The following is a 21,955-nucleotide window of genomic DNA, read 5'->3' on the forward strand; positions in this document are numbered from 1 at the left end:
GGGCTGAGCTCACCTGTGCCACACAGGGCAGTGGGTCAGCTCTGCGTGCTGGTGGCAGCTCGGCCCGGAGTGTGGCCGCGCGCTGCTGTTGCAGTTCAGTGGAGTCGCCACTGGATTTGGGCTTGGTCTAAGGTCAGGAAGGATGCTGCTGTAACTCCGGGTTGGTCCCCTGTAATGCACTTAAGTAAATTAGTTCCTGTTTAGAGAAATTGGAACGTAGTCTGTGAGACTTTGGTGCCATATTTATCGTATCTAAAAGACTTGAGAGGTGATGCTCTAAGCCTGGTCGACCATTTGGAATGGTGTCTTAATGGATTCACCTGGATGAGTTGTGTTTGAGCTAGTAAATGAATGCTGGCGGTGCTATGGAATTGTAACCACATAAATTAGTTTGTAAAGAAAAACTAAGAGAATTTTCTGCGAAATGTCCTTTGATGCAGATTGACTTGATTGATTTCTAGAAATACATTTTTATTCCCAGGACTAGAAAAACAATCAAATTTGTGTCTTCTCCCTGTGGTGCGTTACCACACATGCAGACATTGAGTAAGACGGCACTGTGGCAAGCCTTATATCCCCAAAACGATGGCACTGTGCATCAGTTTGTGTATGGCCTTTTATGACACAGGCCTGTTGGGGCTTGTGCAGAGGACGTGCTCTGCTGGAACGCTCCTACCACTTCAAGTGCCTTCTGCAATAATACTAATAACTGTAATAAAATCATTTTCTGACTTTATTATTTTCTAATTGACCTTCCTGAGCATGAACTGAGTTACTTCTGACTTGAACAGCTGAGTATTTTATTGCCCACATCTAACTTCCTTTGTGTTTTCCACTTTGGGCTCCTTGAGGCGCATCTTTCCACATCACTGTTTTTGTCAGGCGTCTTGCTTTAGACTAGTACCAAGAACTCGCATCAGTTTATTTTTATCTTGAACGAGTCCCTTATCACTTATTTACTAGAAAAATCGCAGTACAGCTTTAAATGCTATTGAGACATTTGTTGTAAGGTCATATTGAAGAGATGGTTACTAAAGTAAATATCTGTTCTCTGCAGCTCCTAACTTAACAGAAATGCTTTTATTGCAGTTTCAGTATTAGTGATATTTAAGAAGAGACTAGAAATGGCTGACAAATGCTGATACATAAGCATTTGAAATCATTCACTCTCTCTTGCTTGGAGTTTTTATTCTTTTAAGAATTTTTAGCATAGGTGGTTTTTTTTTTTTTTTGAAAGTATCTTGGGCTTAAAACTGACATTCTGATACAGATCACAGTGTTGTTTATGAATAGGCATTTTAGAAGGCTCTTCTGCCAGTTTTCCAGGAAGTAAAATACAGTAGCATCATTTAATAGAATTCTCGCTCCTAAATCATGTACTTTCTTTTTTCTAATTACATGGAAGGTTGTTATTGCAGTTCTTTACTTGGATCCAGTGTAGTGGAGAAGTAGTGAGTCCCTTTGGAAGCTCTTAAAATTTTTATATGTTTTAACATACGATGCTATGTGTTCTCAACCCCTGAATATGTTGGCATTCTTACCTATGTTTTTATGAAATAATATACTTGTTTAGCTGTTGGAATGCACATAATTGACTGTGTCTGGGGTTAAAGGACACACGCAACATCCTTGCTTGAATATTGGGCTCTTGGAAATAGTATTTAAGACTTTTTACAACAGGCATAGCTACTAGCTCAGTTCAAAAAAGTTCTCTCTATGGGAAGTAATCCTAAATGGGGAAAAAATACCCCAAAACTTACGTTAAAAAACAAACAAACAAACTGTAAATGTAACAGTTATGATTTAGGGGTTAAAGAGGAGTTGAAAGACAGTTTTCTAGATATTGTGGGTCAGATTTGCATAACCTGACTCCTTACTACAATTTCTCGTAAGTAGCACAGTTGTCATGCATGTAACTTTATTCCTATAGTGAAACAAGTACAGCTTTCCTCTGTGCTCTGTGCTGTGCTTTCCTTCTGTGAATGGATGGTTCAGCTTCATGAGAAGTGAGTGATTTTAGAGTGTTTTCCCTCCTGCTCAACAACTGAAGGGAGAATTTACTGGGAAGTCAGGAATTTAATAGCCAGCTTCAGGTTCTCAACTGAGTTGGAAATGAGCCCTGTTGAAACAATGTGCTTTGTAAAAGAACAAAAACTGATGAAATTTTCTTGGTGGGGTAAAGCCCTCTCTTTAAGGGGAGGTAGCAATGTGGATGTAAAAGGTAGAGTTCCTTAATTTAAGACAATTTAAAACAATTAGAAAAATTGTTTTCACCTATACATTGAGAGCAGTCTTTTGGAAGTTGACATTTCATACTTCTGTTACACATGGGAATTGACTGCATAGCTGTAGCGACCTTCAAACGTTAAATCCCTGGTTCAAGGACTAGGTTGTAGCTGCATTTTAATCAGTGCCTTCACATCTGCTGAATTTGGTGTTTTTTTCCCCAACCTGGAAGTCATTTGACTTTCACATTAAGTCACATGAATAAGGTTTTGTAATTTAATGCCAAGTACACTGATTCATAAAGTCTGGGTGTTTGAAAAAGGGTTGTAATGATTTTCAACAAAAGCATGGCCAGGAGTTGCGCTACTACTTCCTTGTACTTAACTTTGTTTTCAGTACTTCTGTGTTACCCCCCGATTTAATGTTTAAAATGAGAGATTTCAAGTTCAGAGGAAAGTCAGATACTTCCTAGCTAATGCTGTGAAAGAAGCATATTTGTCTGAATGAAATGTGGATTAGGAACAGGGATTTTGGCCAGAGTAGTGCTCTGAACACTACAAGAATTTAGCAGCGAGGAGGTGGACAGCTTGCTTTTGAGGAGGAATGGGCAGTGGAGCTGCAAAGCCCACAGCACCTGACAACTCAGCAGTGTGGCTGGATGTGCTGTCTGCAACTTGCAGCACCTGGAGAGGGAATGTACTCTTCTGAACGCACTTGTAGCTGATAGGAGAAACGCACACCTTTCTTTGAACTCGCTGAGACTGCAGATATATTCATTTGAATCTTTTGTTTCATGGGAAAAAAAAAATTACCTCCTACCCCCATCACAGTTAATTAAATACTGTTGTATAAGATGAAACACGGGAAGAAGATGCAAGGAAAAACAAGGCAAACATAGGAGATGTGCCAAATACATTAATGTTTCATATGATTGGAAACTATATAGTGAAATATTCCTTCAAATGAGTACTTAACTCTGTTTTCCCATCTTACTCGCTGTTACTGCACTGCAGAAGTAGTTTGTTCTGTTTCAGACTAACAAGATTCAGAACTTTTTTATGGGATAGTCGTTAGAGAATGTAGATGCCATATGCAAGTAGTTGAATGTTTATTCTGTACATTTGCTTGGGAAGCCAGTTTGCCAACTTATCATAATGTAAGCAAGTGCTGAAAACGACTTTTGTATAGCATGGGTGTGCTGAGACTTAAACTTGGACCTTAGCGGCAGTACCTTGAAGTGCATTCTTGGTTGCTGCTGGTGAAGATCTCGCGGGTGAAGTTTGGCGTCGGCAGTACTCAGGATAGAGCATGCGCTGCAGATTGGGATGCACTTGCAGGAATTTCCCTTGGGGGAAGGAAAGGCTCGACCAACTGTGGTGCCTGCCGAGTCAGCAGGTGCACAGAATTACAGAACTGTTGGCTAGAAGCATCTCTGGAGGCTCTTAGACAAATTTCCACTCAATGCAGGATTGTTGGCAGCATAAGATTGGGTCAGCTGTGGCTGTTTTTTATCCAAGTCCTGAACAGATCCAAGGATGGAAATCCCACATGCTCTCTGGTAACCTTTTCCAGTGTCATACTGGGACTTGTTAAGCTGCAGTTTGTGGCTGCTGTTCCCCCCAGTAAGAGCAAACAGAAAGCTAAGGAGTTTGGCTAGGAAGCTAAATGGGAACATCTGACAAAGTGGATTGGTAAGATAGAAACAAGTGCGTGCTCTGATCACAGCATTATTTATTTTTTTTAAACCATTGTACCTCTCAGGTTGCTGCATGGTTGCCGAGTCACATCTGTGTGTATTCCTGGTGGTCTTAGGGCATCAGCTGAAATTCTGTTTATTGCTTGTGGGCCACGGGTAGCGCTGGCTGCAAATACTCATGTGGTATAAGAGTTCTTCATGCACTGAGTGTGCTGCACTGATACTCTGAAGTGAGCTACAGGCCGCACAAATCTTGCTGCTATTCCGTACCTTGCTGTAAAATGAGATATGAATCTCTTCTGTTTCCTTCTAGGGCTCCCTTCCACTAAGCCTGTTACAGCTGAGGGAAATTGGAGGTCACAGCGGTCCAAATAAAATGTGTACACCATATAAATACAAAGAAAGATTTGTTCTAGAATTAGACCCTTGATTAAACCTTGCTGGTCATTGAAAGATTGTTATTGCCTGTCCCTGGAATATTTCAGCGAGGTCAAAGAAACTGAACCTTCAGAGCTGTGCCTTTATATATGGTGTTACTTGGGCACAGAAGTCTCTCGCATGAAATTGAGCATATAATACTCGTGGGAAGTTTTGTTTACAGAAATTCTTCATTTTAGAGAGCTGGGGATGGAAAATTTGAGGTGATTTTAGTAACATGACTGGATAGGCCAGCCTAGTGTTTGGGGCATCCATTGCTTGTGGGGTCTAGAAGTCTGTAAATGAGCTATTAGTATAAATCTTGAGGGCTTGCATGGAAACTCACCCGCATTTGACTATGAGAATTTTCATTTGAAGCTTGAGGATCTTGTAAAAGGGATCCTACTCTCCTGTATGCTATGTCTACCTTAGAAATATGGCAGCTTTAAGTTACAATCTTTAACCATTGTAGTGATATATCATTAATTACTCTCCCTTGTGATACTTTGGTAATTGCTTAGCTTCTTAGTTTGCTTTATTTTCATGAAAGCACTCAAGAAGATTAGAAGACTCCAAATTATTGTAATCTCACTTTTTTATGGAATGGTCAATCTTGCATTATTACCATAATTTTTAACTTACTGTAGACTATCAAGTTACTTCAACAGTAGGGCTGTAGTTAACAGAGCATATTTGTTATAAACCACCAACAACTATTCCTTATTACACAGTGGTAGCGTTCAAAAAGTCCTAGTTGCTTTCCAGAAGTGGGTTAAGATGATCACATCTTCCTGAAGGTGGAATTTTACTGGGTAAGGGTAGGTGCATGAGCACTTGTACAGCACTTGGTGTGCATCTGGATGGTTTCTTGATTTGTTTTGGTTTTACACCCAGATTGACCTCTGTGAATCTCGTTCTTAGAGCTGCAAGTCATCTTTATCTTGACTCTGAGTTGGATCCAAGTTCCGTTTTTCTTTAATATTTGTAAATTAACAAATAAATTCTTAGATCGTCTCAATCTTATTTTTTAAGAGGGGGAAAAAAACCCCAGACCTTATCTTCAGACCGTTTCCTTTCTGAAGTTATAATACAATTTTAGTCCACTACTGATACTAGAAACTGGCAGGAAGCTTCTGTGTATTTAAAATTGCTTATGCAGTAGCTGCATAAGCTTGAGTCTTTTCTTAACTCTTGCTGGAGTGCAGTCTGTACCTCTTAAGAAGGTTCCTAAGATGATTTTTGTCTTCTGTCATTCTGATAGGCTTATAAGATCAGGGGCTGTGAGCATTGTATTCAGTAGGAGAAAAGCAGTTGTGTGCATAACTTTTCTCTTTATTTTAACTACCGACTCATACTAGGAGTTGGTTCAAAGCAGACACCACAAAACACGCACATATCTGAAAGCAGAAAATAAAGCAGTAACAAAAACCTGCCTGTCGATGCAAACGTTTCAGAGCAACCTAGTGCTAAACAGACTGTCCAAGCTGGATCTCGTTGGAGTACAAGTTGTTGCTGCATATGATCTCGAGCAATGCAGTTAATTGAGCTGAATAAGAGGAAAACATTTTTAATAAAGTATTTTAACTTTGAATAAAGTTTTATTTCCCACTGCGGTAACAAATGCGCCATGGTTTCCCTTGTGATTCTGTTTGTGTGGCTTATTAAAATGTAATTATTTGCTATAGGATGAAGTCACAAACAGAACAAAGAGTTACTCAGTGCTTCTAGGTGTCATGTGATGGCGTGACCAGGGAGAGGGAGAGCTTGTACCAAGCTGAAGCTAGCTGTAGTGAAAGATGAAGCATCCCCCTGCTCCTCCAAAGGATTATCAAGGTTGGAATAAAATCCCCATAAAACGTTTGTTTAGAAGGAATATATTGATTCAGATCGTCAGGTTTGTTTGAGGCAGACTTCATGCTTGCCTGTGGTCTCTTCCAACCTAGATAATCCTGTGATAGCCTACAGAGGCTTTGTCACATCAAGTTTGCAACAGTGCTGTGCACTGCGGTTTCTTCCACCCTATTCTTTAAAGAGTCATTTTACCAAAGAAGAATCTTGGCACTGATAAGTGTTTAAAATTAGGTAGGTTTTATTCACCCTCCTCTTTCTTTTTTGATGCTTAGTGAAACCAGTATTTCAGCTTGTGCCAGTGAGAAAGGGAAGGATTTTTGGGTGACTTTTCCTCCCTCCTAGTGAAATGCTTGGCCCATTGGTGGAGGCATCCTTTTCTCTTCTCTCTCCGCAGGTAAAAGGATTTCTTTGTTTTCCTCCCTGACTTACAGCTGCAGTTCCTGGTGGCACAGTGCTGCGTGTGTTGCGATAAGCTACACCAGGACCGTGCCATTGGGAGAGCACTCGCTTTTTAGGGACAGATTCATTCACAAGGAATATAGGTGTTGCACTTTAAAGTAGGTGACTTGTGCTGTGTGTAGGCAGCACAGGAGCTGGGGGTGAAGTAACCCCAGACAGCACAGGAAAGACCTGCATAATACGGGGCGTTACTGCAGCGGAACCCGAGCTGTCTGCGGATGAAGGCGCAGGGGTGTCGGAGCAGCCTGCTGCTTCCTCAGGTTTCTGTGCTGTGCTTCCTTCTTGTCCTGAGGCCCAGGGCAGCACGTCAGCTCTGCTGCCACGCCACACGTGCTGGGCTTTCCTCCAGTCCGGGCTCAAAACAGCGAGCTGCCCTACTGATACCTCTGCACATCCCCTTTCAGCCACGGCCCCTCGGTGGGCTTCAGGTCCCCTGTGTAAATGGCTCGGCACACTGCAGAACAAAAGGCCACTTGCTGCTCTTGCTCTCTTTGCTCTCATTGGAGTTATTAAAATCTATTTTTCAGTTGTTGTGAATTGTTTTTAACTAGCTTGTCGGCTAGCTCTAGGAACGTGAGTATTTCAGAGGGTGCAAAATCTTTATGGAGCTTGTTTTCATGCAGTTATTTGGGAGGGTGCCTCTGGCCCTTCCAACCACAACTGTTCTGTGAATCATTTATCCCGAGGTAAATCTCATCGTGACCAATGCTGTCAATATTGCAGCATTATCACGCTGAGGTGTGTGGGTCTTGCTGTGGTTTATAAGTGACTTTGTTTAAAAGATGGAATATATTACTGTTAATAATTTACCAGTCTTGTAGGAATTTCTAATATATTCATAGAGTAATAAAGATTATCTTTTTAGAGATAATCAGTCTTTTCAGATGTTTAGGATTACTTTTCATGGCCACGAAGTTTCTAATTACAGCAGTTATTTCAGAAAGCCAGTGGTGAGGTGCTAGCAGGAACGTTAGACCTCAGTCACTGTTGCTCTGTGTTCATCTTAATAAGGCATTGTCTTATGTACGAGTTCTATTCCCATGTAGTCTTTTTAATAAAATCTACCTACTAGCATGTCTATTCAGTGTTTTGCCTGCTAACTCTAAAACCTATATTTTTGAATGTCACCTTTTGAGTGACATTTTTATTTAAATCTTTTTTTTTGCACAGCTCTCAAAAAGCTTAGGTAAAACCCTGCGTTTAATAAAACCTGTTACACAAATAACGAACCCTTACTGAAAAGGGCTTCATAAATTGCATAGCTTGTGGACTCCTTCATAACTGCTTTGCTGTTTGCATAAGTGACACAGTGGGTCTGTGATGGATGCTTACAGCAATGTCATCATGTCTGTAAATCTTCCTCTCAGCTGTAGATGTGGCACTCTTGTAGCCATGGAAATGCTTCAGTCACTGGGTAAAAGAATGCAGTAGTTGAATAAACTGCACAAAGTAAATGCAAAGGCCTGTCCCTGTTTGGGTGCACACCATTTCTTTCTAATAATTTCCAATAACATCTTAATTTATTCGTTTGGTTGAAACAGGAGCCTGTAGTTACAAGCCAAAGCTCAGTACTTCTCTAAAACATCACAACACAAAATAACAATCAGAGCGTGCACTACCTCAGTAATTTGTTGCAAGATCTATGATAGGAAAAACTGAAGAATATAAATCCGAAGGTTCTGCAATCCTTGTTATCAGAATCTCTTCCTAGACAATGTATTTTGCTGTTCCAAGGCTCTGTACGTACACAAGTTTCTGATGCTTTCATCTCTGAGAGCACATGGGGTGTTTAATAGCAGTTACTTCCTAATCTTAAACTACAGTGTGCTGCCTGAAGTCAGTTTAAGGGCCTGATTTCCTTTAATGCTCCTAAAGGATTATGGCATAATACTTCCTATTACCTACAGAATACGTACAGTACAGTAAGTGGGATTATAGGTTGAGTGTGTTTTGCAATTGCCAGCTTTAAAGGTTTAGGAGTCAACTTGGACTTTCAGATGGAAGAACAGGGTCTTGTCTTACCCTTATCTGCTGTGCCACTTTAATTAAAAACTTTGTGTGTCTGTGATGATTTGATCCTCTTCTGAATAAGCTATTACACATGATTTGGTCAGTGAATTTCTTCAAACTGTGGCATTTCTGTATACCAGTGTTTGACAAGAAATACTGAAGTGGGCTGGTATTAAGCATTAAAGATAATGTTTTGAGGGAAACTTGAAATTAGATTTTTTTTTTTTTAAGCAATGTATTGGAGGACATCACAAATAGAAAGGAAGACCTGTTCTTTTATTTGTTCACTTTTAATTTGTTCATTTATTTTATTTGTTCCCCGGTATAAGTAATGCACTGCATTCATGCTTGTGTGTGTATGTATATTTTGTATTTTTGTTGTTAATACCAACTATTTGCTTGTGGTTGATGGAGCTGAGGCTTGCTTTGGTTGCATATATTTTATTACTGAATCGTCCTATAAGTAGTGTTAGAGAACCATTTATTTGTTTTGGAATATCTTCTTCCTCTTTCAGCTTTACACTTAAGTGTAAATGGTTTTTGTTAGTCATTCCTTGCTATCTTGGGCTTGATAAAATGCTTTGCTTACAGGGCCTTTGGTCATGCAACTAGCTCTGTAGGGCTTGGCTCTCTATTTGTTTAACTGAAATGTTTACAAGCCTATGAAGGCTGGATACCATGTTTTATCTGGGAAACTGTGTTTAATAACAGTGAAAGCAAACAGATTTGCACATAAAATAGGTGGATGTTGATGGGATTTTGAACAGGCAGCACAGCACCGGCGCTCCAATAAATTGGGTAACGTGGGTAACGCTTCAGGTAACAACTTGCTTTTTGGCCTGGCTTACGCTCCACTGCCCAAGATAACCTGTGCTTTCTTTCTTTCTCCTCTTTAATGCTTCAGTTTTATGAAGAGCGCTAGTAACCAACAGTCAGGAGCTGCTAGTGCTTTATGGGGAGCTTCTGGTGCTCTGAGTAACCTGTGGGCTTTCAGCCACAGCCTGGGGCAGCCTTTAACGCACCGTGCTTTCCACAACGCGTTTTTTCTACAGCTAGAAGGCACACTATCTAAAAACCACGTTGTGTGTGTTGATACCTGTGATGGGCACTGTAAGGTGGGACCGACTGCTGAGGTGACGCTGTCCTGCTTATGGTTCTGGTTTCTTGCCCCCAGGTGGAGATGAGAGCCGGTGGGTTAGCTGGTGTCAAATCTGACTCGGTGACGGAAAGCACCCTGCTCTGCAGTGCCCTGGTGTATCCTGATGTGGAAACTGCATCAGATTTGCAACTTCTATTTCAGTTTATTCACTGATAAATACACCTCATTTCTTTGTCCAGAAAAGTTTTCTGTTTTCCTGCCTTTTATTTGAGTCAGATCAGGTCATTCATGAGTTGACAGCTCTAAAAGTAAGGTTTTTATTCTCCTTTCTGAAATACTGAGTTTGATATAACTAATTGATAGTAGAGAGAGAGGACAATACTGTGAGCAAGGCTCAGGTGATGAATCTGTATGTTACCAGGACTCTGTTAGCAGTTTGCAGTGAGTGCTGTTTGCTGAAATGCACGTAAATCTCAAATTTCCCCCTTTTTGGTAATTATACTTCTGTGACACACCTCATTAGCTTCCCACTTGCAGCTAGTCATTTCAGTGCTAATCAGCATTTGCACTTGGGCTTGCAGAGGTGAAAATCTAGTTGGTAAGCCTGCTTTTTTTAATGCATACTGGTATCTGTTAAATTGTAATGAGAAATTGGAAGCCTTCGGGTAAGATGAGAGTGATCAGTGGCTGGAAAGATTACTCCTTTGCGGTCAGTGCAGTGCTGTTGTTTGGTATGAAGGGCACCTTTCTAGGTCCCAGTCTTCTGACCAAACTGCCCAGGTAAACTCAGCCAACCGCAGCAAATCTAAAGAAAGGCTGAAAGGAAGGAAAGGACTTGAAAAAGTCACTCCTGTCATGCAACTCCAAGTCTGTAAACTTCATTTGCTTCTTCGGAAGTGAGGAGAGTTATGTTATTAGTGACTAAAAAGTACTGCTTTACTACTGTGTATAAGTACTGCTTGCTTTTTTGAGCAGTGGTAACTATTCTCACAGTTTGAGTTCCAGCTGTGCTGAGTGCCATGGTACTTGAGAGCTGCTTTGGCTTCTAGAACTGACTGCTCTAGGGGAGAGAGAGAGACAAAAACAAAACCACACTGAAAACAGTATTGCTGGCTTGAAAATGGGTATTGGGAGATTCAGAAATAGGCAGGTAGGCAGCCAGCCGAAGAAACCAGAGGAAAAAAGTCCGGGTTTTAATTACAGGGTGGTTAGCATATTGGTTAAGGGTTGGCAGTAAATCTTATCTTCGGTATGTATTTCAGTGCTATAACTGACTGTTGCATAAATTATGAATATGGATGATTTAAAAATATTTTTTAGGATTGAAATACAAATGCAGTATTAGTTCAGTTTTAAAATACTAATTTAAGCATTAAGACTTTTTTGTATAATTCATATAAACTTTAAACATCACTCCATTTCTTTCTGTGTTTCCAAATTTTCCTGTATAGGGCCTTCACGAATAAAACGCGGACTCCTTATCTGCACAGTCACATTTCCTGTTCTCAGTCCCGCTTTGTCTTTCTGGGTGAATAGTAACATGTTCTGTTAAAGTAAAAATAAACCAGGAATTAGAACTCTTAATCAGCTGGAAACATCCTTTCAACAGTCCTCTGTGTAGGTGCTTGGTTTTCTGCAGCCCACATTAAAACTTACACTTTCTCTTTCATTTGAAAAACGACATGCAAGCCATTAACTTTGAGAAGCCATTGGGATAGGTTTAATGTTTAACTTCTTGGTGTTTCTTTAACTTCTTCCAAGAGCTGAACTCTTTACAGACAGCAGTTGCATTTACTTGTATAAAGCTGCTCCTTACATCTCCTTTTTCTCCATACCTGTTCTTGCTTTTTGGCTTAGAGGAGTAAATGGTTTCAATTCAGTGGTAATTGTCTTAAGTATTTAAAAAAAATAAATTAAAAATGGCTTTTGTTCCTTCTTATTTTTATGCCTTCTGCTATAAAAGGCTATTATATGCCACTAGAAGGAAATCTTACTCTATGCAGGCAAATTCTAGGCAGAAAGATTTAGGACAGAGGTAGAAAATGTTTTTTATATTATTAAGTATGATGCAGAAATGTCATCCTCTGGCTTTGGCTTTTTTTTCCTTCCTACTATATAGACACTTGACGTTTCCTTTTCATAGGATCCTTAGGATCCAGCAGCAGGACACAGTGGTGCTGGATGCTGATCCCTTTTAGATATTTTGCCGATGTCTTATTCTGGGAGTTTGTGGATGATGGGTTGCAGGGGGAGTCCCCATGCTCCAGTTTCGATGGGCTGGCATCGAAATGAGCCTTGTGGCTCTCAGAGGTGAGCTGGGTTGGAAATTCCCATCGAGATGGGCATCAGCAGCTCTCTGTGTCATACTGGAAGTACCTCAGGTCTCCAGAGAACTCCTGGCTGATGGCAGGGAGCTGAATGCACAGAGTTGTGTGTTGTTGCCAGTGAGACCTCACTCAGTGTCTGCAAAATGGGAATTGGGAGCATGGTTAGTTGGTGAACTGAGTGCTGTTGCATATTGGCTTTGCTTGTGCTCGATGCAGACCTTGCAAGCTCCCAGCCTGGGGCTGGCCAAGGGATGAAGTTACGAGGCCTTATCGTGGGGGCTCCCGCCACAGGTGGAGACTCTGGTTGAGTGCAATATAAGGTCAATGCCATTGCTTCCAGTAAAAAAATGTCCCTTAGTGGGCATCTCTCTAATCTGTCACGTGTTTATTACCTCTGTGGTTTGGCAGGCCCTGTACATATATGTTCCTGTCCCTGTGGAAGATAATTGTGTTGAAAAGGGGGACTCCATAGCAGCATTTTGTATCAGTGCTGAGTAGTGAAGGTGCTGTGAGGCTTCTAGAGAGGAGTGTCATCTGTTATCATCGATACACAGCAGGAGAGGAAAAACTAATGTTTCATAACTGCTTGTAATTATATTGACAGATTTCCATGTTAGCTAGCTCGTGCTTTATGGGAGGCTCATAAAGATTAAGTTATTCGATGTGTTCTCATTTAAAGCAGTGCTGCGCAGTGAGAGCGGGGATCGGAAGAGGTGGTGTGATACCGTAAGCATCCTGAGGAAGTGCAGAGGTAATTCTGGGTGGCTTTTGGTGGCATGTGCAGAGATGAAGCAGTGGAAAATACGCCTTAGGGCTAAGGATTGTACCTGCATGCTCACGAAGACGTGCTGTGCTTGGAACCCGCGTCAGGTCAGGAGATCAAAGTACAGCATGGGGCTCTTGCATCTGGCAGCCGGTTGGATCACGGCGTGCCCGTAGGCTTCTGATACCTCTGATTTACAGTGATCTCGGAAACATTAACTGTTTGTGTGTTTCCCAATCCATTTATGGTTTTGTAACATCCCCGTTGTTGACAGAAGCAGTAACTTATACCACGGGAATGCTTATAGCATGAGGAGATGTAATCAGTAGTGTTTTTTTCCAAGTTCGACTAATCACTTTCTTTCGTATTTCATTGATAAAACATTTTTATTTAAAACCAAGCTTATGTAGTGCATGCTCTCCTCCAGCAGCATTGATGGCGATAGCTGAGCATGGTGTGTCTGCTCGCAGTGAGCTGTGCACCGGGATGGGCTCATCCTTCCCCTACGCAGCCCCCTGCTGCTGTGTAAAATCTGTCAGCCCCACAGTTGGGAATGAAACAAGGTGATTAGTGAGGTAATTAGTGGGGGCCTGGGTAGTCACATCCTTCAATCGGGAGCTCCCATGGGGGCAGCTGAGCCTTGTGGGGTGCTGTGTTTTTTTTAGAAAGCCTCCAGTGAAAGCCAAGGCCTGGACCCAAACGGCAATTTAATGCTTTAAGCGGTCTGTGAGGTCCGGCATTTGTGCTGGAAGTGTAACCAACGAGAAGTAATGAAGCCATGCAGTACTAGACTCTGTTTTTTCTCAGCGTTGGTGTCATCGTTCATTTTTTGTCAAAGCTTTAATAGTTCTTAAGAAAAAAATGGAGAGGCAAGCTGTTTCTCATGTAGAAAGAATGCTTTTTTGAACTTTGTTGGAGAATGAATAGGGCTATTGTTACGTTTGATTTAATTGCTGCTGTTTGCAGGGGAGGAGGTGTTTTTGGGTCACCTCTGACACCCTAATCGAGGCAGCTTAGCAAACAACTCGATCTCATCCACTGTCAGAGAAGAATGCAGTGTGGTAAAGATTTTAAAAGCCACTGGTAATATTTGCAGCAAGTAATTTCCTCTCTCTTCCCCTGAAGCGTTACCTTGGTAAAATTGAGCTTTGTGCCTAGAAACAGCGAAGCTTCTCCAAGTTCTTCCCAGAGCGGTACTTCAGCCTGTGGATGTGGATGTGTTGTGTTGGGGGGATCTCAGTGAATTTTCCGTGCTTCAGTTCTTTACTACCTGCTCGTGGGTACCATAAGATTTTACTGTGGCTCTTCCTGGTGTGGGCTTTTTCACAGCAAAAGGAGGAAAAAAAGTCTCTTTGCCTGTGTGAACTTTTTTTGTGTGTACCTGTGTGCACAGGCACACGGCTGCTGGTGGTAATAAGTTGGTAGGATTTTCATAAGCGCAGGTCAGTAATCTCCTAGGTGGTGGCTAATGCTCTCTGAAGACAAGCGTGGAACAGATTTCAAGTGCGGTAAGAAGACTTCTTACACGAGAAATGTGATTTAAATAATCTGTGTACCTTGTTGTAATTCTGCAGCTTTAAGTTAGACTCTGCATGCTTATAAAAGCTTCAAAGTCAAGCAAGCTGCAGAATCTGAAGTAGGAAAAAAATGGGACATAATTCAGAAAGACCCATGTTAGATCGTAGCAATACAGTTCAGGTGCTCTTCTGGTGAGCTGGTAACCCACCTAACATTACAAAAACGAAACAAAAAAACCCTAAGCAATCTGTAGGAGGTTTACAGGAGAACACTGTAAGGAGATAACAAGGCCTGAGTAGTAGCATTATCAGCTTCTGTACTGCTTATTTCTAAAGGACACCGTAACAGACTCCTGTTTCCACATAGATTTGGTTTGGCACGAGAAAAGAGCAGATTGTTGGCTTGTCCTCGATTCCCTGTACTAAGAGGGTTAATGTGACTGAGGGGCATTCTGACATGCCCTCGCCATGCTTTTCATACGCTTTGTTTTCATCTGGCTTTATTCACCAAAACACAAGGAAAATTTTTTTCCCATTCCCTTGAAGCCTGCTACTGTCAAGAACTGCCTTTAAAGTGAAGTTGTTGTTTTTGGTGTAGACTGGAGTTCATGCCTGAGTATCTGTGCAAGTGCCGATTATAGCAGCTGGAGAGTCCAGCACTTGTGCTTCAGTGGAGCCTGATGTGGATGTTCGTGTATGTGGTATAATTCCCTTTATTTCATTTGTTCTCATACACAGAGTGCAATTTTTGAGAGATTAAAGTAGTCACGTTGGTTCTTATTGGTAACATTTCCCTGCCAGATTTCGATTTTCCCTCTGGATGTGGCTGATCAGTGTTATACTAACCAAGAAAAACATTGCCTGAATTTCCCTGTCCTTTTAGAGGAAAAACCTATCTTCTTAATTCTTATTATGTTATATGAAAATAAAACAGCAGAAAATGCCATCCTTAAATCAGAATGGAAGCCTGAAGGCTGTGGGCGCCCATCAGAAGCACTTGCAGCAGAAGTGCTCATAACCATGTCAACGGTAGGGGGGTGTGGGTCTCAGTACAGTGAACACAAACTAAAAAGTAAGAATTGTCATATTAGAAGTTCCAGTTGAGGGTGTGAGACTGAAATGTATCTGTAAAAGTGTTATATCCTGTGCTGAAAGGAATAATAAATGACAAATCCTTTGGATCTGATGTGTGAATAAATGAGGAATTCTAGCCTTTGGGTCTTTGCGTGTGGTGTCTTTCAGGAATACTGAATTTGCTCAGTATATTATGATGACAGTAATGCAGTTGTGATTTTAAATACAATCCCAAACGTAGCAGGATCTGGCTTTCTGAGCTGACTACAGGATCTTGTAGCTGTTGGATTGCATATATAATTCAGAAGCAATGTGCGCAGTAGCTCTGTGGAGGGTACCAACCTCACTGTCTGTGTCGATTCTCCTGCCATGTAGTGCAGGTGCCCTATAGATGTCTGTGCTGGAAGAAGTCTCATCTACTCTCTGTTCAAGATGGAAAGGGAGGAAGGGGGGAAAAAAGCAGACCTTGCTGGAAAAAGAGCACTACCAAATGTATTCTGAAGCCTAGCGGCTCTGTTCTTCTCCCTTGACTGTTGCAAAGATATTTTTGAGATAGGGAGATGTGATTAGCTTTCATGGATCTACTGAGTTATATTACATAACTTTTTTTTCCCCTAATTCCCAGGTAATGTACCAACCTGGTTTCTGTTGATATAATGCTTCTATTTTTTGTTTCAGCTATGAAGCCGTACACTCCAGCTTTCATCCTCCTGTGGAGCACTGTTGGGATAGCAAGGGCTGCCAAAATCGTTGTTGTGCCGCCAATTATGTTTGAAAGCCATCTTTATATTTTTAAGACTCTGGCCTCAGCCTTGCATGACCAAGGTCACCAGACAGTGTTTCTCCTCTCTGAGGGCAGAGAGATTCCTCCATCTAATCACTATAGACTTCAGCGCTACCCAGGGATCTTTAACAGCAGCACCTCGGATGACTTTCTCCAGTCCAAGATGAGGAGTATCTTCTCTGGGAGACTGACGGCCCTGGAACTGTTCGATATCCTGGACCACTATTCCAAGAACTGTGACATGATTGTTGGCAACCAAAACCTCATGCGTACCCTGAAACAGGAAAAATTTGACCTGCTCCTGGTAGATCCCAATGAGATGTGTGGATTTGTTATAGCTCACCTTTTAGGGGTTAAGTACGCCGTCTTTTCCACTGGCCTGTGGTATCCAGCAGAAGTGGGTGCTCCAGCTCCCCTCTCTTACGTTCCAGAGTTTAACTCGCTACTCACAGATCACATGAACCTATTCGAGAGGATTAAAAATACTGTTGTGTATCTTATTTCAAGATTCGGAGTCAGCTTTTTGGTTTTGCCAAAATATGAAAGGATAATGCAGAAATACAAGGTTATGCCAGAAAGGTCCATGTATGACTTGGTTCATGGATCCAGCCTGTGGATGCTTTGTACTGATGTAGCACTGGAGTTTCCAAGACCCACGCTACCAAATGTTGTTTATGTGGGAGGAATTCTAACCAAACCGGCCAGCCCGCTGCCAGAAGTAAGGTTTGCTGAGCTTTACAGTAATTCCTGTGGTATCTGGTTTACCTCATATGATGAGTGGCGGTTCTAAGCAATGAATTTTAAAAGGGATCAGTATCTTGATGTTTTAAAGCTCATTTTGTTGTTTCTCAGAGGGAATATACCCCTGAAGTAGTTGGAAGTGGCTTGGGGCGGGGGGAGAAACTGAGATGCAAGCTATCAAAATTAGTCTTTTGTGATTGCAGGAGGTATTTTTCTTTGGAGTTAAGTGCTTAATAATAGAGGAGAGGAAAAGGCAGTACACACTAACTTGAAAAATTACTTCTAAATTCTAACCAAGTGTGGGTTAAAATAGAATGAACAGGTGAAGAAACTTATGCTTAAAGAAGCCCATTAATAAGTTATACCATCTTTAATTTCATGGTATTAGTGTTCTTATGGAAAGTTTGCTTCCTTTGGTTTGATAGGTAAAAATGTCTTTAAAACTAGCTGTATAGATGCATGAAGAAACTGTAAAGTTGAACAAATGGAGATGATGTGAGTTGACTTAGGAGGCACCAGGGCTATGTTCACATAAAAAAAAAAAATCTTACAGTACTCTTATTTGCCATCAGGTAATGAACTTCAGACTGAAATAGTAATAGTGGATGGATAGATTCCAGAAATCCTGGCTGCACAGATTAATAATTAAGCTTGATTAATACAGTGTACCATGTGGTCTTGATACCTGATAGCTGAGAATGCCTTTGTTCAGCAACACAATAGTGAGTGTGACAGGCAGAACAAAATTTCACAGAAGATCATGTCACTTGCACTTACTATTTATCTGTACATAAACAAATAGATCTTGATTTGGAGTTGATTAATAATAGACACTTCTGGCTGGGCAACAGGTAGGTAGATCTGCACCACTCACTGATCTGCTTCTGAAAATGACTAATTCGGCTTTTGCTTTTTGTATGAGAACTTCCAGGCCCACTTTTCATCTGTTTTTCCCCTGACAATTGGTCTTGGAGGGCTTGTTTTCTCTTCTTTACACTTCCTGTTCTGACTTAGCAGTACCTTTTTTCACCAGCTTAGGAAAACATTAGATAGTTCTGCTTCAGGCTGCAGGATTTGGAACACTGTACCAATTCCCTTATCTTTTTTTTTTCCCTGCTCAGCTTCCATTGTGTTTGAGCACTTGCTGAGCTTTCTGAACATGCAGGAGCTTGTCTGATAGTATGCTACGATCCAATGCATCTTCCCAGAAATTCAGAAGTGGGCAGACTTTGTGTAGTTTTGGCACAGAGTAGGGCATTCCTGTAGGTAGCCTAACTTGCAGGTGAGCTAAGTCTTCTGGCTTTTTTTTTCTAATTTGCTGGAAACAGAAGTGCTGAGGTACTAACAGCACTGTACTCCTGTTCTTACCCAAGCCATCAGAGTGGTTCCAAAGAGTGTTTATCAATATGGTGATAGGCGTGATTTTTATATATATATATATATATATATATTTTTTTTTTTGAAGGTGATAAAAAAGGTGAACTCTCAAATGGGGATTTGGGAGTAAGATGGCTGCTGCAGATTCCTACTTGGAGCCATTTTTGCAAGGCCTGCTGCTTTAGGATAATTCTAGGCCTCCATTTAGGGCACTGTCTCTACCCATATCTCTTTGTATTGCAACAGGAGGAGGATACAATTGTCTTCTATTGTTGTTTTTTGGAGAACAAATTCAGGTTAGGGAACATCATATTTTGCATGGTTTTCATTTGATGGGTCCCCATAACAGGTAGCCTGTTACTTGTATTAGTGAACAAAACAGTGCCTCTTTAACAAGCTCTTCCTTAATGTATAGATATGTGTTTAGAAGGTATCTAACTAGTCAGCACACAGACATCCTGAGATAGCAGACTAAAGGTGGTGTTGTGCTGCCTAAACAAAGTTCAACCATGCTCTCTCCAGGACGGCCTTTCTGACTGGGTTGAATTTCAGCTGTTCATTTTCCAAACTGGTATTTTCGTTTTCTGTAAGAAGAAATATGTCTGTTTTGTTGCATGATAAATTTGGGTGCTATGTCATCATTGTCTTTTATGGTCTCTTTGGATTGGTCTTCAGGGTAAAAAAACTAACTGTCCCCAAAGCAAGCAGAAACTTTCTCTTCTATAAAATGAGATGGAAGAATATGAAAAGAACAGTTTTACTTTGCTGTTTTACTATAGGGTTATACCTATGTTTGTATAAAAATGCATGTTTATACACATGTCTATACACACATACAAACATATACATGTATGTATGTTTTTAAACCTTCTTAAATTGCTTCCGTATGCTTCCTAAATTTGCTCTGGAACCATGAATGTTGCTGTGAAATGTTGTGATGGGAGAAGATGGAACCGTAAGTATAGTCTTCAGTGTAATCAGGCTGCCAGTGACCTTGAGGTAGACCTATAGGTAGCGTATGTATTGGCAAATATTTATTGCAGTGGGGTTAAAGAAAGAAGAACAAACACAAAAGCGAACTGTGATTATTTGTGAACTGAGACATTTTTTGCCTTCTTTTCAGTTCTACTGGGCAATTCATTCTTATATTAAGTGTGGGCTTTGATTAAATATGGAAGTGAGAGCATTTCTCTTATCACTTCTCCACGTCTATGCTGCTATGCATAATTCCACTTCCTGTGGCACATATTGTAGGTAAATTGGGCAATCGGATTCATTTTCTACATAAAAATTCAGATCTGTCACTGTACTCTGGCAGATTAAAAGTGGATGGCTGGTGCCGTGACTGCTTTCGGCTGCTGCCCTGTCCTGGGGCTGGAGCCCTCACCGAAATGGCTTCTGCAGCTTTCGGCCTCGTGCCTGAGGGTGAGGCGGCCACGGAGCTACCTCAGCAGTGGTGGCTGGGCTGGAAGGAGCACTGGGTGACAGGGCTGCCCCTGCCCAGAGCCCGTGGCTGCTGGCCTCAGGAGGACTGGGGGCTGCCCAGAGGCCGGGCCCTGCCTCAGCATGGCTGGAGGTGGCTGCTTGGCGCAGGCCTGGCCTGCTGGAGGAGGCACGGGGGCAGCTGCTGGCTGTGGTGGCAGCCCGCTGTTTGTGTAACAGAGAGGGGGAGACCTGCCTCTTGCTTTGCTCTGTTTAATCTGTGCTAATATTTTTGACTCAAGGCTGTGGAAGGGTTTTGTAAATCCCCCAGCTGCTCCTGTGTACTGCATGCTGGCTCTGTTTGTGGAGTACTCTTGGTGCACATAAGCTAGATGTATTTTAGAGGATGCTAGACTGGAAGCTTAACCTGTATAGCGGGTTAGGCTGGCCCTCAGCAGAGAGGTGCTCTGGCAGGAGGTGACTGAAATTTACAACAGTGACACATTTCCTCCTCTGTTCTTCTGGTCTTTGCTGCAGGTAGATAAAGCTCGGGGTAGGCACAATGCTCCCTATAGTTAGAGGTCATCTTCTGTGGTGGCTACAGAGCTGTTCTCACTGGTAAAAGTGCGTGGATTTCAGCAGTGCTTCTTGCATGAGTGCTGTGCTCTGCGGAAGGTGAGAAGACGGTTCACGTGGCTGCTCTTGTTACCCATAAATGAATAGAAACTTAAATATGTATGGCAAAGAGTCCAGGGTTTGTACAGATAACTGCAAAAATATTGCATTTTGAATTGTTTAGAGGGGTAGGCTTGCCGTAAAAGGCCAAAAGCTGGAGACAGACTCTAAATATCAATCTCTAAGGTCATCGTTGACTTAAAATACTATGTGTATGGTGTTACCTGTATTTTCTGGTTAGCTGGCAATGGCAGCTAGAAAGAAAAAGGCTCCTCCGCCACCACCTTGTAACACTTCTCCAGAGGGCTCCTGTTAAGCTGGGTGAAACTGGAGTTTTGAAGTAACGCACGTTTTAAGAAACAATGGGGAAACCTCTACTGTGGCATTGATATCTTGTGAGTAGGTTGTTAGGTAGTTAGGCATTAATCAGCCTGATAAGATACGTCCTTGAATAAGGGTAGAAACCCGATGGCTCTTCTGAGCAGCAGCGTCAGGAAATACCAACTGCGTAGTCAGGGAGGGGCAAAGGGCACTGAAAATGAGGAGGGAACTGTGCTGCAGGAAAAGAAGGTAAACATTATTTTGAAAGACTTGTTTAGATCAACCAGTTGTCTATATGGGTGTGTTGGGACATAGATTGGATCCCACAGTTTGTATGTGAGATCATCTGTATTAGCATTTGTCAAACACATCACCGAAAGTAAAATCATGCATACTGTCTGACATGCAAATTGGGCTTTTCTTTCTTCATACCAGCACAGCTTTTAAAGCCTCTTAACCACTTTTGTAATATCCTGCTTTCCTTCAGTGCTGATCTTGAGGCACTTCTTTTGGACTGAATGCCACTTATTATTGCTATGAAAAGAGAAACAAACGTCAGTTTGTTTTTTAATTCTCTTCTACCTGAGTAAATTTACGCTGCAAAGGAGGATGCTCACATTTCAGAAGTAGAAGCTATCCTTTCAGCCACAGTTGTCATCAGATAGTAATTAGAGTGATTTATTTGCTCCTCCCTGTAGATCTCTTATCTAATCTTGCTACTGTATTCATCTAGATATAGGTAACAAATTGGTGGCTTTGAAATATCTTTATTAAAAAGTTTTTTTCAGTCTTGCAGACAGTTGTCTGTTTAGACTGGTGTTAGTTGACTTGTCTCTGCAGTTTGGTGGAAGAATAAGGAGACATTTCTTAGATCAGATTTTTATTTCATTCATACTAAGGACAATTTCTTTACAGCTTGCTCTTGCAAACTGTAGCATTAGATTTTAGCACATTGCTAGTACCATTTTTTTATTTTTTGTTTAAAGGACTGGGAAAATAGTTCTTATGGAGCTACTTTTGACAATAAATATCTGACAATGTGAAGCAATTCTAGAGCTCTCTTAAGATGCACGTGATGTATCAGCTGGGGAGGCAAAAAGTCTTATGAGGATGATTAAGATTGTGGGCCACTGTGTGAATTCTGTACTGTACCATATAATCGTGTATTCTGTCCCTTAAATATATTTCCACATACA

At 41.4% G+C, this 21,955-nt stretch overlaps 1 protein-coding gene across 6 annotated transcripts in view; it reads left to right on the top strand.

Annotated features, from left to right (window-relative positions):
• Window positions 1-21,955, top strand: part of UGT8 (UDP glycosyltransferase 8) — a 44,447-nt gene that overhangs the window by 2,217 nt on the left and 20,275 nt on the right. For 2 of the 6 annotated variants that reach the window (XM_013185277.3, XM_013185276.3), the window contains exon 2: window positions 16,118-16,941. In XM_013185277.3, coding sequence (XP_013040731.3) covers window positions 16,120-16,941 — 822 coding nt within the window. In that variant the 5' untranslated portion in view covers window positions 16,118-16,119. Of the gene's footprint in view, window positions 1-6,049; window positions 6,173-6,229; window positions 6,422-6,462; window positions 6,585-12,764; window positions 12,837-16,117; window positions 16,942-21,955 lie in introns of those variants that run through there. The other 4 variants (XM_066996916.1, XM_013185275.3, XM_048066498.2 and 1 more) reach the window with 4 other exon arrangements.

This window comes from Anser cygnoides, chromosome 4, assembly GCF_040182565.1.
Source record: "Anser cygnoides isolate HZ-2024a breed goose chromosome 4, Taihu_goose_T2T_genome, whole genome shotgun sequence".
Classification (NCBI taxonomy): domain Eukaryota; kingdom Metazoa; phylum Chordata; class Aves; order Anseriformes; family Anatidae; genus Anser; species Anser cygnoides.